The following is a 24,631-nucleotide window of genomic DNA, read 5'->3' on the forward strand; positions in this document are numbered from 1 at the left end:
ACCCAAGTCTTTTTTTCCCCACCTTAAGTATTGTATGTAGTCTATGATGTCTGAACCTCAAAAGCCAGATACATATGGCTCATTTTATTTTTAAAAAGACTATTTGCCCTATAAAAAGTAAAATTGATGTTTATCTATAAAATGCCTTTTGAGGAGGGCTGGGAATGTAGCTCAATAGAGTGCTTGCTTCACATGCACAAGGGCTTGGTTCAGTCACTGGCAACAACAATAACAAAAAAATGCCTTTTGAGGAATTGAGCTGATTTCTAGAGATACTGTGAATCTTTCTCTAGTCATTTGGATTTATGTAAGTAACATCTGAACTACGGAAGTACAAAGATTGGATATGTACATTTCTATAAGGAAGTATTTAAAGTCCTTGGAAATTTCAGAATGCAAAATATGCTAGAAAGAAGCTGATGAGTATTAAGAATAGTAACCTTAGGCCAGGCATGGTGGTGCATGCCTATAATCCCAGCTATTTAGGAGGCTGAGAGAGAAGGATTGCAAGTTCAAGGCCAACCTGGGCAATTTAGCAAGACCCTGTGTCAAAATAATTTTTAAAGAAAAAGGCTGGTGATGTAGCTCAGTGGTATAAAGTGCTTGCCTAACACATGTGAGGCCCTGGATTCAATCCCAGTACCCCAAAAAAGGGAAAGACAAAGTAACCTTATTTGGAACTTACCCTTTCATCTTTCGCCTTCTGACTTCTGCCATACTTCATCTACTCAAAAGGAAAGTAAAGCAAAACCAGCCCACTGACTGAAATCGTAATTCACTTCCAAATTTCCCCTAATACCAAACTGAGACTAAAATTCCTAGATGTATATACCTGAAGAATAACAGAAAGAAGTGAATACTTTAGATTAGAAACTGATTACAATTTATTGAACCATTCCACACATTAAACAAGCTAGTAATATGAAAGTGCAGTTTGTTGCATATGTTTTCCAGAAGCTTGCTTATAATGATTTTTCAGGCAATGGTTTTGTTTTTGGGTTTTTTTTGGTTTTTTTTTGTTTTTTTTTTTTTTAGTAGTTTAACCCCAGACTGCAACACAGGTCTGCAAGCAGTTTGATTTTGAGTTAAAAGATTTACAGCCTAAAAAGAATCCACTTGAAGAACAAAAGAATTTCACCCATAAGCACAAATTCTATGTGGTCATTTTTAAAAGTTATTGCTAATATATATCTCATTGCATCAGTTAATCATCTCATTGCCTTATGGGATGGCATAAACTAGTAATAGAAAGGCGAAGAAACTACTCACTGGGGAGAGGGATTAAAATTTAATGGTAAGTGAAGTGGATGATTGACAATTATATAGCAACTTAACCCTGTCTTTCACCAGTGATGCCCTCTTGTCTGCATAATGGTCATTAGGATCAGCATGTAAGAAAGGAATAAAGAGTGGGATTTTAAGGACTTTTTAATTTTATGTGTCAGTTTTATAGTTGTAAGATTAAAAAAGAATAACCTTAGCAACAGATAATTATCCCATTTGTCATGTAGTATTGTGATGGTAATAATTTGCCAATTATTTCATTACAGGCTTCTTTCCTTTCTGACCAACCTGAGCCTTATCTGCCATTTCTTTCACGATTCATTGAAACACAGATGTTTGCCACCTTTATTGATAACAAAATTATGTCTCAGTGGGAAGAGAAAGATCCTTTGCTTCGAGTCTTTGATTCTCGCATTGAGAAGATAAGATTGTACAATGGAAGGGCACCCACCTTACGGACATCTATATATCAGAAATGCAGCACTTTAAAAGAAGCAGGTACATTTACCTTGCCTTTTAAAATTAAAGTCGATGATTATTTCTTTCTTCGTATTCTTGGTCTAAAATATCACAAAATTCATTTTCTGTCTAAGATACCATGGCTAATCTTGATTATTATACCAAGAAGTGCTTTCTATAGTTTTCTATTTCTTTTTAATTTAAAATGGCAAATCTGAGATGCTGTCTAATTTGCATAACTGAAATGGTATATTTGATTTACTAGTACCATTAATTATATAGCTTCATTTATTGAGATTAAATCACTGGATTTTTACATTCAAATTAGAGATTCTTTGATCCCTGACACCAGTTTTTCCCCTCATAGAATTATGAATCTTGGCCAGTTTTGCTTAGCAATTATTAACAGCCAATGTTTACCTACTATAGACCAAGTATTTTACGTGCATTTTTGCATTGAGCTTAACAACAAGGAGGTATAGGCAAACTTATTTTGCAAGGCCCTGGATTAGATACTCAGCACCACATACAAATAAATAAATAAAATAAAATAAGGGTATTGTGTCCAGCTACAACTAAAAAATAAATATTTTTTTAAAATATGTGACAGGCTGGGCATGGTGGCACATGCCTATAATCCTGGTGACTTGGGAGGCTGAGGCAGGAGGATCATGAGTTCAAAGCCAGCCTCAGCAAAAGCGAGGTGCTAAGCAACTCAGTAAGAACCTGTCTCTAAATAAAATCCAAAATAGGGCTGGGGATGTGGCTCAGTGGTCAAGTGCCCCTGAGTTCAACCCCTGGTACCACCCCCGCCCCCCCAAAAAAAGAAAAAACTGAAATGTACCAATCCATCTAATTTTATACATTTATGCCTGGTTCCTAATCCATTCTTTGCCAAATAAACAGAAATCGATCACCTGAGTGCCCTCTCCTTTTTATTTTTCCTTTCAAATGTAGGAGTTGCTTAAGAGCAAATTTTCTGCCAAAGAAAAGGGAGATAGCAGGGCTGGGGATATGGCTCAAGCGGCATCGCGCTCACCTGGCATGCATGCTGCCCGTGTTCAATCCTCAGCACCACATACAAACAAAGATGTTGTGTCCGCTGAAAACTAAAAAATAAATATTAAAATTCTCTCTCTCTCTCTCTCTCTCTCTCTCTCTCTCTCTCTCTCAAATAAAAGGGAGATAGCAAATGTGGAGCTTCTTTGCCATTCTTGTTATTTGCTTGCCTTTCCCACATTATTTAAATAGATCATAAGTAGTGATGCTATAGTTTTATCACATTTAAGAAAGGAAGTAGTAAATAATCTTTTATGGTGCCATCAAGGTCTCTGAACCATCACCCTGTTATATTCCCATGTATAAGGGTAGATCCTTGGAAGCCCCACAGAAAATAGCAATTACTTCTGTGTTCCTAGAAATTAAGGTAGAATGAAATTGTCTATGCTTATCCCAAGAATATTATGACTTCCATTGTTTTAATAGCCATGTCAGTAATGTAATTATTGAACAAATCTCTTTCTTCTCTTCCTGACACAACTTTTAAAATAGGCCTGGAGTTGTGGCTTAGTGGTAGAGTACTTCTCTCATATGTGTGAGGTACTGGGTTTGATCCTCAGCACCACATAAAAATAAATAAATAAAGATAATTGTGTCCACTACAACTAAATATATATAATATATATATATATTTTAATGGAATTAAGGACCAATTCCTTAATTTATGTCCTTCTAAAAAATCCAATTAAAATAGAATTTCATTAAAATAGAATCTCTCAGAATTTGGCACTCCCACTGTCATCACAGAAATTATGTAAAACTCTTTTGAAAATGTAATATTGTAGACTTCATATATATGAAAACTAGATTAGGCTGAGGCAGTAATCTCCCAGGAATTTAATTTATCAGAATTTTTTTTTTAAAGGTAAAAGACAGCCGACTATAACTGCTAATCTCTCGTAAATGGTGCAATTACTTCTTTATCAGGTAAAATTGTTCTCATCCCCCAAATTGAGATTGGGGTGTAGTTGACATTGATTTTTTATTGGGTATTAAGATTTCGTTCTGTTTTTTGGCTTTGACGGTGTGTGTGTGTGTGTGTGTGTGTGTGTGTGTGTGTGTGTGTACACATACATGTGGATACTTTTGCTATTGTTTTGCCTCTAACCAAAAAGAATTTGATTTGCAGGTGAACTCTTTAGGCACAGGCTATCTGCTGTTGATATTGTGGCACCAGAACCTCATGAACTCTGTGCAGAAAGACAAGAAGTGGATAGTAATACAGTTTTTTTTTTCTTTACCAACCACTGCAAATCAGTATTGGCACAAATCTTTAAAAGTCTAACAACAGAACCTGACCTCTCAAAGCAGGCATTTGATAATTTCTGAATGTTCAGTATTCACTGGCTATATAATCACTGAAAAGTAACATTGCAGAAAGTAACAAAATAGAGCAGGGATGTGGCTCAGTAGTCAAGTGCCCCTGAGTTCAATCCCCGGTACTCCACCACCAAAAAAAAAAAAAAAAAAAAAACATTGAAATTCAAGGTTTTGAATAAATTCATACTTTTTGTGAGGGAAAATTAGAGAGGCTTAAAGTCTAATATTTTGAAGTTTAAACAATGGAGAGCAGTAGTTAACTTCAATACAGCATCCCAGTACCACTATAAACACCAATAATTGGCTTAGGTGGAGCCAGTGACAATAAGCGTATTATTTTGACAAGAATGCAAAGTGTCATAGATGAATTTCTCTCCAAAAAAAAAAGTTTAGAATATGGGGAATAACCAGCAGGACTCAGTCTACTGGCAATGAAAAGGGGGAAAGTAAATGAATTCTATGAAATACTTACCTTATTAGTTACCTTATTAGTTTTTGTAAGTCACAAGATCAGCAATTCCCATAGTCTGCTCTAGTTATCACACAACCACAGTTACTGCATATTATCACTTTTTAGTAATCTCTAATGAAAGGATTGGAGACCTAATCTCTTATATTTTCTCTTGAAGATTCAGTTGATAAAAACACTTAAGATCAGGATTGTCCCAGCTTACTTGGGAGGCTGAGGCAGGAGGATAGCAAGTTTGAATCCAGCTTTGGCAACTTATCAAGACCCTTTTTCAAAATTCAAAAAATGGGCTAGGGGGCTGGGTGGCTCAGTGGTAGAGTGCTCACCTAGCATGCATGAGGAACTGGGTTCGATCTTCAGTACTACATAAAAATAAAGATATTATGTCCACCTAAAACTAAAAGATAAATATTTTTTTAAATGGGTTAGGGATATAGCTCAGTGGTAGAAAAATCAGGATTTTGTTTGTTTTACCAGTAAAAATAGATTACTTTCTATTTTATGAGTCTTTGAGACTTTCTCCAACACTACTAAATTTAAAGTGTTTTACAACAGTGTTGAATAATTCCTGTCTTTTAACTTTGACCTATTTTAATTCTCCAAAAGGACAATTTCTTATTCTCTGGACATTTTCTAAATGCCTGCTTATTTGACTTCTCTGCTTTACCTTCTTGATCTAATAAACATTCCTAAATCACTCTTACTAATGAAGAATGTGAATGTTGCTAAAAGTGAGGTAATAAACTTCACACAGTTCCTTGTTTTTATTGATGGAGAACCATGAATATTTAATGAGTCTTTACACAAAGAAAGTAACAAGACTACTTACTATACTTGCATCTTCCTTCTCTTTACATTGTCTTTCAGCTCAAGAAAATACTTTATTTGCTAATATTTTCTTTAATGTTGTACCTAGAATCATTTTTGTTAAGCATATTAAATATCCCACTTTAATAAAATTGTTTAAGTACTAAATTACAGATTTTTCAACCCAGCTACCATACTTTTGACAAAGTAATGAAAATTAATCATCTAATGTTTATTTAAAATTAACCTTTCTATATATATATGATATGATTTCTGAAGAGGATTGGTAAAACTGTTTCACAGTGTCAGTATGATTGAATTCTCTATGTGCATGAGTTGAAGAAGCATTATTTTTGAAGGTTTAGCAATAAAATATCTCTAATCTGTTACATATTTAACTTATAGCCCAATCAATTGAGCAAAGACTGATGAAAATGGATCACACTGCAATCCACCCACATCTACTTGATATGAAAATTGGTCAAGGCAAATATGAGCAAGGGTTCTTTCCAAAGTTACAGTCTGATGTCTTGGCAACAGGACCAACCAATAACAAGTAAGCACCTTTTTTAATTAACTAGTTGATGAAAGGTGGGATGTTTTGCAACTCTGATTAAAGCAGCCTGTCACCATTAAACTCTATCTATGTGATGGCTTCTTTTCAAAATCACATTAATCTATTTGAAAGGTGGCTTTTTTTCACCCAAAGAACAGTGTGTACTAGTGGGCTGGGGTTGTGGCTCAGCAGTAGAGTGCTCACCTCGCACATTCGAGACCTTGGGTTTGATCCTCAGCACCACATAAAAATAAATAAGTGAGGGGCTGGGGATGTGGCTCAAGCGGTATCGCGCTCACCTGGCATGCGTGAGGCACTGTATTTTGGTCCTCAGCACCACATACAAAACAAAGATGTTGTGTCCGCCGAAAACTAGAAAATAAATATTAAAAAAAATTATAAAAAAATAAGTGAAATGAAGGTATTGTGTCCAACTACAACTAAAATATAAATATTTTTTTAAAAGAATAGTGTACTAGTGAATACCTTTTTTTTTTTTTCCTATAAACCCTGGACCACACTTTAAATGTCTGTTTACATATAATGCTAATACAATCTAATGGAATTTTTAAAAGTTGTACCTTTACCATCTAAATATTAGTTTCTTTAGACTGCCATAATAAAATACTACAAATTAATGGCTTAAAACACTGAAATTATTCTTTCACAGTTCTGGAAACTAGAAGTCTGAAATCAAGGTTTTGGCAGGATTATTGCCACCTCCCAGGACTCTTAGGGGATGATTATTACTTTCCACACCCTTCTACTCCACCTACCCGCTTACCAGTCCCCCAGGGCTGGGGATTGAACCCAGGGCCTCACACATGCCGGGCAAGCACAAAACCAGCTGAGCCACAATCCCAGCCCCTCTACCACCTTTTGGTAGCCCCAGTAGCTCCTTGGCTCGTAATAACATAACCCCAGTCTCTGTCTTCTCATGTTCATCTTCTTTCTATGTTTGTATCCATATTTTCCTCCTCTTATAAGGACACCAGTCACATGCAATTGGGGCACTCCTTAATGACCTCATCTTAACTTGATTACATCTGCAAAGACTTATTTCCAAATATAGTCATTTGGTAGGTACCCAGGATTAAGACTTCAGCATACCATTGTGGGGAACATGATTTAGCTCATATACCATCTTTTGGTATCAAGTACAAAAAATTACAAAGCAAAAATTAAGATAAACCCTATAATTTATGATAGATGAGACCATTCAGAAAATATCTAAATATAGTTAGAATTTTAAAAAGAAGGCTTGAGGGCCGAGGTTGTGGCTTGGTGGTAGAGCGCTTGCCTAGCATGCGTGAGGCACTGGATTTGATCCCAGGCACCACATAAAAAAAAATAAATTTAAAAATAAATAAATAAATAAAATAAAGGTATTGTGTCCATCTACAACTAAAAAAAGGTTTAAAAAAAGAAGAAGAAGGCTTGAGATATACTCAGTGGTAGAGTACTTGCCTCGTATGTGTGAAACCCTGAGTTTGAGCCTCAGCACTGCCAAAAAAAAAAGAACTGAAAACAATTATAATATTTGGGTTTAGGTAAGTTCTTGATTATAAGTGAATACTATTATTTTATTATCAAGTGAATAATAAGAGGTTTAGAAGAAAGGAAGAAAAGAATATTAATAGATATGGGATAAGTTGGAAAGAGTGAGCATTGAATTGAAATATCAGCAACATTAGAATTTACTTCAATTTTTAATTTTTTATTTGTTTTAATTAGTTATATATGGCAGTAGAATGCACTTGAATACTTTGATATATCATATACATAGTGGGATATAATTTCTCATTTTTCTGAGTATACATATTATAGAATCACATTGGTCATACAGTCACATACATACATAAAGTAATGATGTCTGTTTCATTCTACTGTCTTTCTTATCCCCACATCCTCTGCCTTCCCCTCCTTTCACTTCCCTCTACCTAATCTAAGGTAACACTGTTCTTTTTTCTTTTTCTTTTTCTTTTTTTTTTTTTGCATTACAATTCTTAATACACACATATACGACATGTATCTCTGTTTGTATATAAAGTATGTTGACTTCATTCTTCAGCTTGGGAACCTTGGAGGAACTGAAATTATTTGCCACTTTTCTCATGTGAAAATATTCTATACTTCTACAGCATCTGTGATCTCCTTATTAAAGAGGCTCAGAAAAAAAGTATAAAGGAGCCAAGCAGTGGGAAAAAATGGGATACAAGACTGAAGTAAAAAACTAGGTACAGCTGGGTGTGGTAGTGCACACCTGTAATCCCCCCTATAATCCCAGCAATTTTGGAGGAAAAGGCAGGAGGATCATAAATTCAAAGCCAACCTCAGCAATTTAGCAAGACCCTCCTCTCAAAATAAAAAGGGTTGGGAATGTGGCTTAGTGTTTAAACCCTGGGTTCAATCCACAGTTCCAGAAAGAAAAAACTAGGTACTCACAATGAAGTGGCACTGCCACCTGAATTTTCAGAAGGCAAGTAGTGAAACAAGGTACTTAAAAGTGTGGTGTTTCTACCTATCAGATGATCTGCTGAACTGTGTTGTAGAAGTTTTTGTTTTTATTCCCCAAGATGCTTATCATGATTCTGTTGGTCAGGAAAGAGGAAAACAGTAAATTACCTTTGTAATGTGTGCTGGTAACATTTGGTTTAGTTTAATAAATACTGTACCAATGTATGTATTGGAGTATAAGAGATTTATTTGGATGGGTGAATATATAGTAATATTTGTTAGAATTTAATATACTATTTCCAAGACAGAAACAAGCGGTCTTAAGTATTTCAGCAATTGTGATCATCATTGGTAAAATCATACTTACTAACAAATGTTTAATATGGGCTCGGGTTGTGGCTCAGCAATAGACCGCTCGCCTAGTGTGTGCAAGGTCCTGGGTTCGATCCTCAGCACCACATAAAAATAAATAAAACAAAGGTATTATGTCTAACTACAACTAAAAATTTTTTTAAATATTTTTAAAAAATGCTTAATAATGCAAGGAATGAATAAATTATTTAAGACCAGGAAAGTATGGACTTTATAATAATTTTCTTTATAAGTTTGTTTTCCTAAAGCCTTTTCCACTTTTGCTTACCAAGGAAAATGTTCTACCATTTACATTTTGCTTCTTCATTTTAAGTTTATTAGGTAGTATTTATATTGTTTCATATTTTTATTTTATTTGGACTACCCTGCCCCCTAGCCCTAATTTTTTTTTTTCTTCAGTGCTAGAGATCAAACCCAGGGCCTTGCACATGCAAGACAAGTGCTGTGCCATTGAGCCACACACTCAGCCCCCTCCCCCAACTTTTTTTTCAATTTTATTTTGAGACAGGATCTTCCTAAATTGCCCAAGCTTGCCTCAAACTTTCAATTCTTCCTCCTCAACATCTGAGATTATAGATATATGCTACCACACCCAGTTTAGCCTTAATTGTTTTAATCCCTAAACAAATTTTATTGTCTTAGACTGACCTTTTTTGCTTCAGGGCTAATGTCAAGAACTCTTATGTCAAAGAGCTACATCTAGGACTTTATACATTTTATTTCTTAATATATGTTCATCACTTCCCTTATATTGTATAAATTCAACAGCTATTTATGTGGTTTAGTTGTTCTAAAAATAAGTTTTAGATTTTGTGTTAAAAAAAAATAGATTTTGTGGCTGGGTGCAGTGGCACAATGCCTCTAATCCCAGTGGCTCCTGAGGCTGAGGCAGGAGGATCATGAGTTCCAAGCCAGCCTCAGCAAAAACTAAGCAACTCAGTGAGACCCTGTGTCTAAATGAAATATAAAATAGGGCAGAGGATGTTGCTCAGTGGTTGAGTGCCCCTGAGTTCAATCCCTTGTACCCCCCCCAAAAAAGAATTAGATTTTATGTTACTTTGATCAATTGATAGGTGGTACTTAGATGAAATGAAAATTTGTACAATAGTCTTTGAGGGGGATAAGAGATAATTAATTAATAAAGAGCAGACATAATGATTTATGGGAATTAATTTAGGAAATCAACAACTAATATGAGACTAGGGAATAGGGAAGTAAGGATAGTTGTTTTAGTTAGCTTTTTCTTTGCTGTGATCAAAAGACCTGACAAGACCAACATAAAAGGAATAAATTTTATTTGGGACTCATTGTTTCAGAGGTCACAGTCCATAGATGGCTTACTTCTTTGCTCTGGGCCAGAGATAAGGCAGGACATCATGGCAGAAGGGAGTAGTGGAGAAAAGCAGCTCAGTATATGACAATCAGGAAGCAGAAAGAGAGTTCTCTGTTCACTAGGAGCAAAATATAAATCACAAGGGCATGCCCTTAGTGATGTAAGTCCTCCAGCCACACTGACCTGCCAAGAATTACCACCCAGTTAATCAATTAAAATGGATTAATGCACTGATTAGGTTAAGGCTCTCATTAAACCAATCACTTCAACTCTAAACTTTTTTCATTGTATCACAGATGAGCTACATGAGCTTTTAGGGTACGCTTCAAGTGTAAACCATAACAATAGCATTCATTCAGGATTTGAGGCTCCCTCCAGTAGGTTAAGTAGAAAGGAAATGATCATTACAGAGGAGAGGGTATTAGTGTGGAGAAGTTTAGGTGCTTTCCCCAAGGATTTAGGCTCAGAACAGAAAGAAAACACAAAAGGGGTTCTACTTGGGAATCAAGGCAAGGAAGAACTAATGTAACAAGAGATGGTAAGATAGTAGAGGTTAAGATTTCTGAGGTGCAAGAGTCTTGGATGGTCACTTGATTTAGTATGATGTTCTGGTTTTGGTTAAATTGGAGTGGGAGCAAAGTTATTTTGATTCAGGAGGCTTTCAGAATAGTAAGGTTAGGTTGTTAGTCTTTGTGTTTTCCCTTGTTGGAAAGAAAACTTGGCCATGTTCCAAATTCTTCTCTGATATAAAGATGATTGAGGTAAAAGATTGAGGATGATATAGCTGCATTTTATACACTGATGTATAGTCTTTAGATAGCTAGAGTGGCCACAAAAGTACCTTTGAATAAGGGAAACATTATAATATTTCTTTAAATTGCTCATACCACCCAGAACATGTGCCACAGTCTGGCTGGGCACAAATCACGAGCCACTGAAGCAGGAGTTTCAAACTTTATTTCTGAAACTCCCGCGAATGCCATGCACTCGGCCTTCTCCCGGGACACACTACACCAACAGGAAATCCCTCCTCTAGGATTCCCTCCTACCGCACTTCCCCAACCAATGGGAACTCTCCTGGAGTCCCGCAAGAGCTCCAAAGTAGCAGGCCTAGGCAGACAACAGGAGTCTAATCTCCAATTGAATGGGAATCTTAACATAATCATTATCATCTCAATGGCTTGCTGGGGTCACCTTTCAACCAAAAATGCCATGTGTCATTCCTACTTGGCTATGGCTCTTGGCAAACATGTTAATTGTTGAATCATTATTAACTAAACGCAAAGGTAATAAAATTAGAGTATTACAACTGAAATACAATTTGGATGCCAACAATTCAGTACCAGAGGAAACTATTATAGAACTAGCATTAATTTTATAATAAAGCATTTAGTAACAGAATGAAAATCACTATATTAAGAATTGGTCAGTTGAGGGGAAAGTGACATGAGGTAAGGTCAGAAAGAAAGGCCTGGCTGTTTAATTTTAGAGACCATGGGAAAGAGTTTAGGTTTTATTTCCAACGCGTTTTTCTGCCTATTTTAGTATTGTGTGTGTGTGTGTGTGTGTGTATGTATGTGTATGTATAGACACACACACATGTAATTTTCCCAAGATATCTGATAAATACAGCCTGCCTTTTCACAGAAACACAGTCATACAGTTTTACAGCTAAAAGGAATCACAGTGGTCATTTAATCTAACTCTTAGACTTTAGAGATGAGGGCTCACTTCTTATTTCTTAGAATCTTAATTTTAGAAAGCTGTTCCTTTTAAAAAAAAATAAAGGAAGCTATTCCTTTAAAAAGATTAAATCTCATGAATTTCTTTTGTTCTTTTAGAACACTAGAATTAAATAATTATAAATTTTGAAATGAGAATATTCTCCTTTGTATTAAAAAAATACCTGTAATATTTACTTTGAGTACACAGAGGCATCTCTTATATGTTTAACATAGTCAAAGACTCAAGTAAGAACAGATTTGTCATTTTGTGTATATATATATATATATATATATATATATATGTCTAACATGTACTGACCCTTTTTTGTTGTTGTATTGGGACTCAGACCAAAGGCCTTATACATGCTAGCAAGTGGCAAGTGCTATGATTGAGCTACATCCTCAACCCTTTTGACCCTTGATCCCTTTTTAACCTCAGTTGTTAAAAAGCATTGATTATGATAATGGTTGTATATTATCTGTGAATATAGCAAAACCATTGCATTGTATTCTTTAAATAGGTAAATCTTATGGTATTTTAATTATATCTTAAACCTATTATATGTTTTTAAAGAATTAATTTAAAAATAATTATCATCAGCTGTGTGGAACAATTCATTATTTTTATTTTAAAGATAAAGACCACATGTTTTTATTTAGCTTGTTGTCTTAATCTATACCCTCTGGGGTGTGGTTATTTTTTCAGCCGCTGGGTAAGTCGGAGCGCCACCACACAGCGCAGGAAAGAGCGCCTTCGCCAGCATTCCGAGCACATTGGACTGGACAACGACTTGAGGGAGGTATGTGAGCTGCCTGCCTGTTGTGTCAGGATGCAAGAGGCAGGAACTAGGCTTAATAAGCCAGCAGGTGTCATTGTGCAAATTCTTTCATGTTCTTTTAAAAAAACAGTTCAGTTATATTTTAAAATATTAATCTTTTTGTACTGACTTGTACCAGAAAATACCTTTTTTCCATATTTGTAATTTCCATACATCTGAAATAGGGCACTAAGAGAAGTCTTTTGTGTGTTATATCAAGTAAGACTGTGTTTAGGGTATATTTTTGGTCATTTGGTCTCCTATAGAGAAAAAAAAATTGCCAGAAACAGACATTTCTAAATTTCAAATATAATTTAAATTTAATAAGTAAAGATGTATGCTTTGTCCCTGGCTTAGTGACACCACCATAAAAGTGTTTAAACTACTTTTAAATTAAGATCCAAAGGTTTTGTTTGTAGTCTTTGAAAATAAAACTGTATTATACATTTGAATAATGTAAGTTTTGACTCTTTCTGTGATCAAAAGAAAAATGCAATCAGCAAACCTGTTAACTACTTTTTTTTAACTAAGCATAAAACAGTCGTTCCAAACATCTGTCACTTTTTGTTGGTGTGTTCATACATATGTGATATAAAACATTTTCTTAAGAACTGAAGCATCTCCTGTTCTATGCTTTTCTTTTGCTACTGTATTTTCTTCTTTCCCCCTCCCTTTTGCTATGATTTTATCATATGCATGCTTGTTTTGCTTGTCTCTCTCCCCCAATCCTTTTTTTTTTTTTTTTTTTTTGCTTTTCTATCACTGGCACTATTCCATCCTCTTAGCCTTCCGGGGAACTTTTGGTCTGTCAGAACTCCATGGCATTCTGGGAGTGGGATCAGGGCCCACCTCCTCCTGCACGGCTTCCTAAAAAGTCCTTCTCTGAGTGCTGCCTGGTATGTTCTTTGCCTGAAAGTGCTTCACCAAATGTTCCCAAATTTTGTCTTTGGTGTTGCTTGAAATGATACACGTGTGAGTGCACATAGTTCTAGAATGCCTCACATCACTTTGTGAAATAAACTCTCAGCCTCTCCATTTTGCTCTCTGCTTTCTCTTGTGTTTGGTGCCTTTTTGTACTGGTGTGTGCCAATACAAGTAATTCTGTCCTATTAATAGTAGAACTGATTATTCAAACCCCTAGTCAGTGGAGAGTTTTTTGAAATTATATTGGAAATTGTGGTGGCACACACTTGTAATCCCAACAGCTTGGAAGGCTGAAGTAGAAGAATCACCAGTCAAAGGCAGCCTCAGCAATTTAGCAAGGCCCTGAGTAACTCAGTGAGACCCTGCCTCTAAATAAAATACAAAAAAGGGCTGGAGATATGGCTCAGTAGTTATGTACCCCTGGATTCACTCACCTATACAAAAAAAAAAAAATACACACACACATATGTACACATACATACATGTAAAATTTAAATACAGATTCTCGTGTAAGTATTTTCCAGAAGTGCAGAAGTGATTAAATTTCAGCTTTTCTTTTTCTAGACTTTATCTCCACAGCATTAAATTGATTTACTTTCCTGGTCTATATGTTGTTAGAAAATTCAGTCATCAATACAGAATTTTAGTGCGAAGGGTCATATTTGAGGTCATCTTATCCACTTGACATAATTTGACTAAAAGGGGCACAGCTAGGCATCTAGCCCAGGACTTCTGACATTCAGGCCAGGAGTCTCTTTCCATTAACCACACACACCAGGATGCACTAACCACAATTCACCTGAGGGCACAAGTAATTTAGGACTCTTGCTTGTATTTTTTTCCACATTATTTCATGAGTTTAGATTTATTTAATTTAACAATGGTCTTCTTTTCATTAGTTCAGCACCAATTAAAAGGATAGAGTGCTTGTTTATTAGAAAATTTAAGGAAAGCATGAACTAAAGAACACTTAGGTCTGAGTATGTTGGGATGAACCCAACTACTGCATATAACCATAAATATCTAATTAAAAAAAAAAATACCCAGGCACAGTGGCTCATGCCTGTAATCCCAATGACTCAGGAGATTGAAGCAGGAAGATTGCAAATTAGAAGCCAGCCCTGGCAACTTGGCAAGACCCTGTCTCAAAATAAAACTTAAAAAAAGAGCTGGGAATGAAGTTCAGTAGTAGAGCACCCCTGGAATTGACAGTACCAAAATTAAGAAGGAAGAAAGACACTTAGTTCAATGTTTATTGAATAATAGGATATGTTTTCATTAGGTATTTTCTAGCGGCTTTTTGCTTGTGTTTGACAAGATTAAAAAGCACAATAGGAATCCCAAAGAAATCTGGGATTTTTTCCCCCATAGAGAAACCGATTTTATAATAAAAATATTCCTTGTGAAAAGTTTCTTTCTTCTCTATTTTCATCTCAAAATATATCAAAATACATAAGCAGGCAGAGTGGCGCACGCCTGTAATCCTAGCTGTTCAAGAGGCTGAAGCAAGAGGATCTAAAGTTCAAAGCCAGCCTCAGCAACTTAGCAAGGCCTTAAGCAACTCAGTGAGACCCTGTCTCAAAATAAAAAAAATAAAGAACTGGGGATATGGCTCAGTGGTTGAGTACCCTGAGTTTAATCGCTCTTAATAAAAAACAAACAAAATCTTTTTCCAACTGCTATTTTTATTATCATTCATTTACTTTAAAGATGTTTTCTGTTTTTGAATTGCAGAAATAGCCTCCCTTCTTGCTATGAGAAGAGGCCTCTTGCCATCCCTGTATCCTTTCTTTGTAAATCCATGGGGTGTGGCTAATTCTGTGGCTCCAGAAGGAGATTTTGCAAATGGCTGTATGAGGCCCACTGTTGACTAATATGTACACCTACCCCATGTGCTGGATGTTCAGAGACAGAGTCACTCAAAGAATAGCCCCCATCTGGCTTGTGTTCTTTTATATAAAACAAAACATAAATTAATAGTGCTTAATTTAGATTTATTCCAGAATTTTTAAACATATTTCAGGAAAAAGAAATGCTGGAGGCTTTTTCCCAGCCTCTTACCTGACCATGTTCTCATTCCCTTACTTCTAGATGATGTATTTCATCCTTAGCTAGTTTAGTACTTAACACTTCTTTAGAATGGTTCTCTATATTTGCGTAAGGATGGAGATATTGAACGTTATTATTAACACATAAATCCTAAGTATTAGCTATGAACTCTGGGGGTGGGGAAAGGATTCTTTAAATTTTAACAGTTAACATTTGTTTTTACCAACCTTCTACTCATTTTAATACGTATTCCAAATAACAATAGAAAATGCAAATATAATTCTTACACAGGGTTCAAGCCCTGTGTCTCAGGTTGATTATTCTGAAACTGCTTTCATTTGCTATATTTATTTATTTGTTTGTTTGTTTCAGTATATCTCCATATACCTTGTTTTATGTATTTAACTTCTCTGATAACAATTCTCTCATTCTCAATTTTCCCTTTTTTTTTTTTGACCTTCTCAAAAATATTTGAAGCAAAAAGTATATATCAGTGCTGTGGGAACTAAATGCTTGCAGAATTCATTTGATTTTTAAATCTTTCTTAAAATAATTAGTGGGAAAAGGAAACATTATTTTATTAATCAGTGGGATTTTTTAAATATTTTTATCATATATAGTAGATTCATTTTCTTCCAAAGGGGAAATATATCAAACCTACGAACTCTTACATTTAAAGAACTCAAAGGATTATACACATCTTCTATTATCATATTAAATTCTCCCCAGCTGGGCGTGGTGGCACACGCCTGTATTCCCAGTGGCTGAGGAGTCTGAGACAGGAGGATCACGAGTTCAAAGCCAGCCTCAGCAAAAGTGAAGCGCTGAGCAACTCAGTGAGATTCTGTCTCTAAATAAAACACAAAATAGAGCTGGGATGTGGCTCAATGGTTGAGTGCCCCTGAGTTCAATTCCTAGTACAAAAAAAAATTCTCCCCTTAATATAGTAAGGATTGCTGTCACATATGTGCCCATGGGAGGATGTGTGGATATGCTGGCTTGCAACCACTATCTTGCTCACTCTCCCTGCAGCAAACTACTAGTTTTACTATATAATTTAGTCTAGCTATTCTCTAAATATGGTCCCAAAACACTTGGGTCTTTTGGAAATTCTGCCCTGTGATTCTGATACAAACATGAGATATGTAGATGTGAGTTTTTCAGATAGCATAGAAAGAAGGCAACATAGTGTGCACATGTTCTACACTAGTTGTGTAGTTTTGTTTGGGGATTTTGGGGGTTTTTTTGGATGAAAATTTATTAACCAGAGTTCAAGAGCATTGTGTTGGGTTTCTGTGGAACTTCCAAATCTCCATAGACTCTAAACTTAACAGTATAATCCCACTCTTTTATGATTGTAGAACAAGGCAAGGGAGGGCTTTAGCAAACTTCACAGAAAGAAGAGACCTTGTATTTGAAGCACACCATCCTTTTCCCCGTGATTTTACAGCTTTATTTTTTTTTTTTTTTTTTAACCTTGGTGCACTTGTTTTATGCCCATTTAACAAGCTGAGATACAGGAACGTTAGTTGATATGCCTGAGGTCTTACAATTAGTTGCAACATGATTCTAGAGCTCCTGATTTTACTGTTGTGACTTGATTAGAACAGCAAGTTGAGCTGGAGAGCACTGTCCAAAATAGTACAGATAAATGAAGTCTTTTTGTTGTATGGAGAGAGGAGTGGAGGAAGCCAGTGATGCAAGAACCACTGCACTCCTATAGAACCTAGACTTGTAATCCAAACACCTCAATTTTGTTGTTCTGTGATCCTCACTAATCACACTTTGGATAGTCACAATAAAAAGAGTAAACTAAATGAAACTCCATATCACTTTGAATTAGTTTTAATCTGATGAGGTCTCTGTTACCCTCATCTTCACAGGCATTAACAGGTTGTGATAGGAGTACAAACGTCTCTGCCTTTTAGTGCACTAAAGCTTTAATTGTTGTTGCACACATACTTACTGCCTTTTTGCATCTTGTTTGTTCCCGCATTTGTTTGTATAAGGTTAAGTAGAATAGAAAAAAATCTTATGTTAATGTTTTTTTAAAATACTCTTAATTTTTAGAAATACATGCAAGAGGCACGAAGTTTAGGAAAAAATCTGAGGCAGCCCAAATTGTCAGACCTTTCTCCCGCAGTGATTGCACAGACCAACTGGAAATTTGTAGAAGGCTTATTAAAAGAATGTAGAATGAAGGTATGTATTACTAATGCCACACAGTACTCATTCATATTCACACCATGTGTGGGGCTAAATGAGCTGAGTCAACCCTCATTCATGCCTATAGTTTCCTAAAACAAAACTTTTCCAGTAGCATAGCCCTCAGGTGCCCTTCTCTGAGGTCCTGAACCTCCATGGACTTTCCCATGGCTCACAGCATCAGTGACATGGGAGCCCGGCATAGTTTCTCATCTTTTTAGCTATTGTCTTCCTCTACTTCAATATAAATAGATGTTAAGCCATTCACAAGTGTGTCAGGAATGTTGTCATCTTATGTAAAAGGCAGCACTTTTTTTTTTTTGTTTGTGTGTGCACCTCCTTGTCTGCACCCATACATTCATATGTACATCCATAAGGAGAAAAAAATTTCAGTCATATTGTTGGTTAGTGTATTATACCCCAGTCTCCTCTTGGATGCCTGAGTTTATATGACTTAGCAGTACAAACTGACAAAACTCAGAATGTCATTTTAGCTAATAATTTTATTCAGTGTTATTTCTTGAGTACTTTCTCTGTATATTCAATAAATGCACTATTTTATTTTTTTTTTATTCATTCATTCTAATTTGTTATATATGACAGCAGAATGCATTTTAATTCATAGTACACACATAGAGCACAACTTTTCATGTCTCTGGTCATACATAGAGTCATACCATTCGTGTCTTCATACATGTACTTGGGGTAATGATGTCCATCTCATTCCACCATCTTTCCTACTCCCCTGCCCCCTCCCTTCCCCTTCCTCCCTTAGCCCTATCTAAAGTTCCTCCATTCTTCCCATGCTTCCCCCCCACACCCCGCCATCCCCATTATGGATCAGCATCCTCATATCAGAGAAAACATTCAGCATTTGGTTTTTGGGGATTAGCTTACTTCACTTAGCATAATATTCTCCAACTCCATCCATTTACCTGCAAATGTCATGATTTTATTCTCTTTTAATGATGAGTAATGTTCCATTGTGTATATTTACCACAGTTTCTTTATCCATTCATCTACTGAAGGGCATCTAGGTTGGTTCCCCTGTTTAGCTATTGTGAATTGAGCTGTAAACATTGATGTGGATGTGTCCTTGTAGTATGCTGATTTCATGTCCTTTGGGTATAAACCGAGGAGCAGGATAGCTGGGTCAAATGGTGGTTCCATTCCCAGTTTTTCAAGGAATCTCCATAATGCTTACCAGAGTGGCTGCACCAATTTGCAGTCCCACCAGCAATGTATGAGTGTGCTTTTTCCCCACATTCTCACCAACACTTATTGTTGTTTATATTCTTAATAGCTGCCATTCTGACTGGAGTGAGATGAAATCTTAGAGTAGTTTTGATTTGCATTTCTCTAATTGCTAGAGATGTTGAACATTTTTTTTTATATATTTGTTGATTGGTTGTATATCATCTTCTGAGAAATGTCTGTTCATTTCCTTGGCCCATTTATTGATTGGATTATTGTTATTTTTTGGTGTTAAGATTTTTGAGGGCTGGAGTTTGGCTCAGTGGTAGAGTGCTCACCTCGCATGCACAAGGTACAGGGTTCAGTCCTCAGCACCACATAAGTTTGCTGATTTTACTGAAGATATTGTGTCCACCCAAAACTAAGAAATAAGTATTTAAAAGATTTTTTAGTTCTTCATATATCCTAGAGATTAGTGCTCTATCTGATGTGCATGTGGTAAAAATTTGTTCCCATTCTGTAGGCTTTCTGTTCACCTCACTGATTGTTTCTTTTGCTGAGAAGAAGCTTTTTAGTTTGAATCTGTCCCTAAATGCACTGTTTTCAACATCAGAATATAGTGGTGAATTGACAGACAAGGTCCCTGCCTAAAGGGACTAGATTCTTTCTCATTTTACAATTTACAAAAGCAGCTAAATTTGGTGTAAATTAATTTACCTAAAAGTGATTCCCATTTTCTTTCCATTTTCTTTGTGTATATATAATCAGAGAAGAGAGAAAAGAGAAGGGAAAATATATTTCTGGTTTATGCACAAATTAGGAAGTTCTGCAGAATCTTAGAACTGCCCATTTCTATTGTGGTTTTTGCCTAAATGCAAGTAAACTGAGTACAAATAGCTTTAGTATACCAAGTGCTAGAGTCAGTGGGAGGGCAAATTTTAGTGACAGGTTGTGATTCCAGTTTCAACAGTACATTTTTCTAGGTCTAGTGTAATTTCCCAGTGTCACAGAAGTGAAAATCTGAAAATTGTTGTATAAAAACACTTTTTCAATATGGGGATGCTTGATAAATATTGGGTTATTCTCTTTTTAGTGACCTTCCATTTCCAATTAGAAGTATAATAAAAAGCTGGGCATAGTAGCATGCACCTGTAATCCCTTGGGACTTGGGAGACTGAAACAAAAGAATCCCAAGTCCAAGGCCAGACATGGCAATTTAGCAGGACCCTGTCTCAAAATAAAAAGAGCTTGGAATATAGCCCAGTGGTACAGGGCCTCTGGGTTAAATCCCCAGTAATAACAACAAAAACAAAAGACATATAATGAAAAAAGCCAGTTTTCCTAATCCAGTAATCTCCTAACCCTAGTTTTTGGTTTTGCTGTCTGCGTAATTTTTGCATACTCATGATGTTTTCAGACAAAACGCATGTTGGTAGAAAAGATGGGACATGAAGCAGTGGAGCTGGGCCATGGAGAAGCAAACATCACTGGCTTGGAAGAGAATACCTTGATTGCCAGCCTCTGTGACCTACTAGAGAGGATATGGAGCCATGGCCTACAGGTCAAACAGGTAACAGTCTCCGAAAGTACTGGTGTCATGGTCATTTAGGAGCCCTGTTAAGAAATATAACAGGGGGGCTGGGGATGTGGCTCAAGCAGTAGCGCGCTCGCCTGGCATGTGTGCAGCCCAGGTTCGATCCACAGCACCACATACAAAGATGTTGTGTCTGCCGAAAAATAAAAAATAAATATTAAAATTTAAAAAAAAAAAAGAAATATAACAGGGAAAGCCTGGCATGGTGTCACATGTCTGTAATCCCAGCTACTCAAGAGGCTAAAGCAGGAGAATGACAAATTCAAGGCCAACCTCAGCAATTTAGTGAGACCCTGTCTCAAAATAATTGAAAAAAGGACTGAAGATGTAGTTCAGAGGTAGAGTATTTGTCTAGCATTCAGGAGGCCCTGGATTCAGTACCCAGTATCACCAAAAAAAAAGAAAGAAACTGGGTATAATGGCACATACCTGTAATCCCGGCACGTTGGGAGCCTCAGGCAGGAGGACTCAAGTTTGAAGCCAGCCTCAGAAGCTTAGTGAGGTCCTAAGCAATTTAGCAAGACCATATCTCAAAAAAAGGCTGGGGATGTGTCTTAGTGGTAAAGCACCCCTGGGTTCAATCCCCAGATCCTCCCCACCCCACAAAAAAAAGTGACAAGGAGAAAAGGATCACACAAAAAAAGGTGGGTTTCACCAGGAGTGGTGGTGCAAGATGCAAGCCTGTAATCCTCAGCAATTTGGGAGACTGAAGCAGGCAGATCATAAGTTCCAGGCCAGCCTTGGCAATTTAGCAAGACTGTGTCTCAAAATGAAATAGAGGTTGGGGATATAGCTTCCTGGTAAAGTACTCCTGGGTTCAATCCCAAGTACCACACAAAAAAGAAAGAAAGAAATGTGCCATGGGCATTTTAATTCCAGAAAAAGAAAACAACCTGTGATCAGGCGATAGTTTGGTATCTTTCCTGGCAAACAAGAAAGGATAAAGTAGCACAGTTATCCTGTGTAGATTTCATTAAATATCCAGGAAATGTCCTGCTTTTGTCCAGGAAAAAAGTGTAAACAGAATTAACATTTCTTGACCTGGGTTTTTTTGTTTTGTTTGTCTGTTTTGGTACTGGGAATTGAACTCAGAGGAGCTTAACCACTGTGCCACATTTCTAGCTCTTTTTATTTTTTATTTTGAGACAGGATCTTGGTAAGTTAACCAAGGCTGGCCTAGAACTTGTGATATACCTACCTCAGTCTCCTGAGTTGCTGGGATTACAGAAGTGCACCACCATACCCAGTTTCTGATTTTTTTTTTCTTATTATGACTCCCTGCTTCTCTTATTCTAATTTTCTTCCCTCATTGCTACTCCATATTTCAAACATTTTCATATGGGTGTATATAAATACACTATGTACTACTGGAGTTTTTTAATTCCATAGTTATTAATGTTTCCTAATTATATATAACTAACAGCTGAGTTGATTAAAAAAAAATCTTCAAACCCACCCTTCTGGCCTTCTGCTTCCCTTCCCTTTTCCAGACTCTTACCAGACTTCTTAGCAAGGCAAAGTATAACCCTTAAAACACATGGAGTGAGCCTGGTGTAGTGGCACATGTCTTAATCCTAGCAACTGAGGGCGTTAAGACGGGGATTGTGAGTTCAAAGCCAGCCTCAGCAAGGGAGAGGCACCAAGCAACTCGGTGAGACCCTGTCTCTAAACAAAATACAAAATAGGGCTAGGGATGTGGCTCAGAGGTTGAGTGCCCCTGAGTTCAATCCCCATACCCCAAAACAAACAAACAAATAACAACAACAAAAACCCACATGGAAAGAGATGCTCAGAATGTCACACAGGATTTAGCATGTAGCTCAGTGGTACAGTGTTTACCTATAATGTACAATGCCCTGGGTTAAATCCTCAGCACTGAGGAAAAAGAAAAATTATACAGTGAGCTTGGGTCACCAAACTTCATAATGGCCAATTTAAAGTGAATGATCTTGATGAGAAATTATTTTTTCATAAAATACTTATTTAAAATGAAAATTTTTATTTCTACTTTCAGGGGAAGTCAGCTTTGTGGTCACATTTAATTCAATTTCAAGACAGAGAAGAAAAACAAGAGCACCTTGCAGAATCACCAGGTAAGAGGGCTTTGCTTTAGGTTGTTTGAATTGGCAGCATCGGACCATGAAAAGAATCAATAACAGATGGGCTTGTCTCTGTCTTTTTCTCTCTCAAGCTAAAACATAGCCAGTTTTTCCAGTAGTAGGATAAAGCAGAAGCAGCATGATTATTTATTTTTTCAGGCCGGGAAAAGTTACTTGACTTTTCTCATCTGTGTGTGTGTATATGTATGTTACTGCATTAGATCCTACCACCAAGCTACAACTCCAGCCTTTTTTATTTTTTCTGTTGAGACAGGGTCTCACTAAATTCCTTAGAGTCTTGCTAAATTGCTGAACTGGCCTCAAGCTTGGGATCTTCCTGCAGCAGCTCCAGAGTAGCTGAGATTATTGGCATACACCACTGTACCAGGCGACCTTTCTGATCTTCTGCCCCACCATGTACAAGATAGGGGAAATAATGCCAAGGCAGACATGTTGATCAAAAATGAAAATCCCCAGTGAATTGTAAAAGACCATATAAGTATTCCTTACTCCCACCAACATTACACTATGGTGTATATTGATTTTTTTTTTTTTTTGTCTTAAAGTTTTGTGACTATTACTAATCTTTTGCGAACCTGTAATCCCAGTGAATCAAGATGCTGAGGCAGGAGGAGTACAAGTTCAAGGCCATCCTCAGCAACTTAGGCCCTCAGGAACTCACATACAGTCTCAAAATTTAAAAATAAATAAATAAAAAGGATTGGGGATGTAGCTCAGTGGTAAAGTGTATGTGGGTTCAATCCCCAGTACCAAAAAAATAAAATAAAATCATCATCATCATTCAGGGAAAGAGTGTATCTCAATCTTCAGGAACTGGAGTTTTGGGGGTTTTTTTTGTTTTTTGTTTTTTGTTTTTAATTTTGTTAATTTACTTTTTGAGATGGGGTCTCTCTATGTTGACCAGGCTTTTTTCAAACTCCTGAGCTCAAGCAGTCTTCCAGACTTCAGGTGTTGGCACCACACCTGGGTTGGGAGTCAGATTATTCAGTTTATACAAAATATCACATGTTAAAGTGTCATAACGTTCTATCTTCCTGCTATTTATTTTTTCACAAAGAAAATGCAGAGGTGCTGGGCCCAGGGTCTTGCCCATGCTAGGCAACCACTTTATCACTGAGTAATACTCCCAGACTAGAACTTGCTTTTCTTTATGTAAAATAACCATTTATTTCACAAAAAGTAAAAATAACAGTGGGAAGCTAATAGAAATAAAATGTCTTATTGGAGCAGTCATTTAGGAAACTTTTCTAAAATTATAGAGTATTTCAAACATTCAGGAATATAAAAATGTAAAAACTTTTATAAACTCATTTGCTAATCACCAGCTTAAAACAAAAAATACATGGGCTGGGCTTGAGCACTCACCTAGCACACACAAGGTGCTAGGTTCAACAGACACACAAAGTGCTAGATTCAATCCTCAGTGCCACATATAAATAAATAAATAAAGATGTTGTGTTCAACTACAACTAAAAAAAAATAAAATAAAAAATACAGGGCTGGGGATGTGGCTCAAGCGGTAGCGTGCTCGCCTGGCATGCGTGTGGCCTGGGTTCGATCCTCAGCACCACATACAAACAAAGATGTTGTGTCCACCGAAAACTAAAAAATAAATATTTAAAAATTCTCTCATTCTCTCTCTCTCTCTCTCTCTCTCTCTCTCTCTCTCTCTCTCTCTCTTAAAAAAAAAATACAGGGGCCGGGGCTGTGGCTCAGTGGCGGAGCACTCGCCTAGCATGTGCAAGGCACTGGGTTCGATCCTCAGCCCCACATAAAAATAAATATTAAAAAATAAATAAATAAAAGATATAAAAATAATTGTAACAATCTTTATAAAAAATACAAACATTACAAACATTACAAATATGATTGAAACACCCTTGTATC

The 24,631-nt window shown here is 36.5% G+C and overlaps 1 protein-coding gene across 3 annotated transcripts in view; it reads left to right on the forward strand.

The window, feature by feature from the left end:
- Positions 1-24,631, forward strand: part of Dennd5b (DENN domain containing 5B) — a 189,778-nt gene that overhangs the window by 119,388 nt on the left and 45,759 nt on the right. For 2 of the 3 annotated variants that reach the window (XM_026415248.2, XM_026415247.2), the window contains 6 exons: positions 1,551-1,782; positions 5,804-5,954; positions 12,547-12,640; positions 17,702-17,833; positions 20,448-20,600; positions 22,639-22,717. In XM_026415248.2, the coding sequence (XP_026271033.1) occupies positions 1,551-1,782; positions 5,804-5,954; positions 12,547-12,640; positions 17,702-17,833; positions 20,448-20,600; positions 22,639-22,717 (841 nt within the window). Of the gene's footprint in view, positions 1-1,550; positions 1,783-3,931; positions 4,019-5,803; positions 5,955-12,546; positions 12,641-17,701; positions 17,834-20,447; positions 20,601-22,638; positions 22,718-24,631 lie in introns of all 3 variants that reach the window. The other variant, XM_077798438.1, reaches the window with a different exon arrangement.

This window comes from Urocitellus parryii, chromosome 5 (genome assembly GCF_045843805.1).
Source record: "Urocitellus parryii isolate mUroPar1 chromosome 5, mUroPar1.hap1, whole genome shotgun sequence".
NCBI lineage: Eukaryota > Metazoa > Chordata > Mammalia > Rodentia > Sciuridae > Urocitellus > Urocitellus parryii.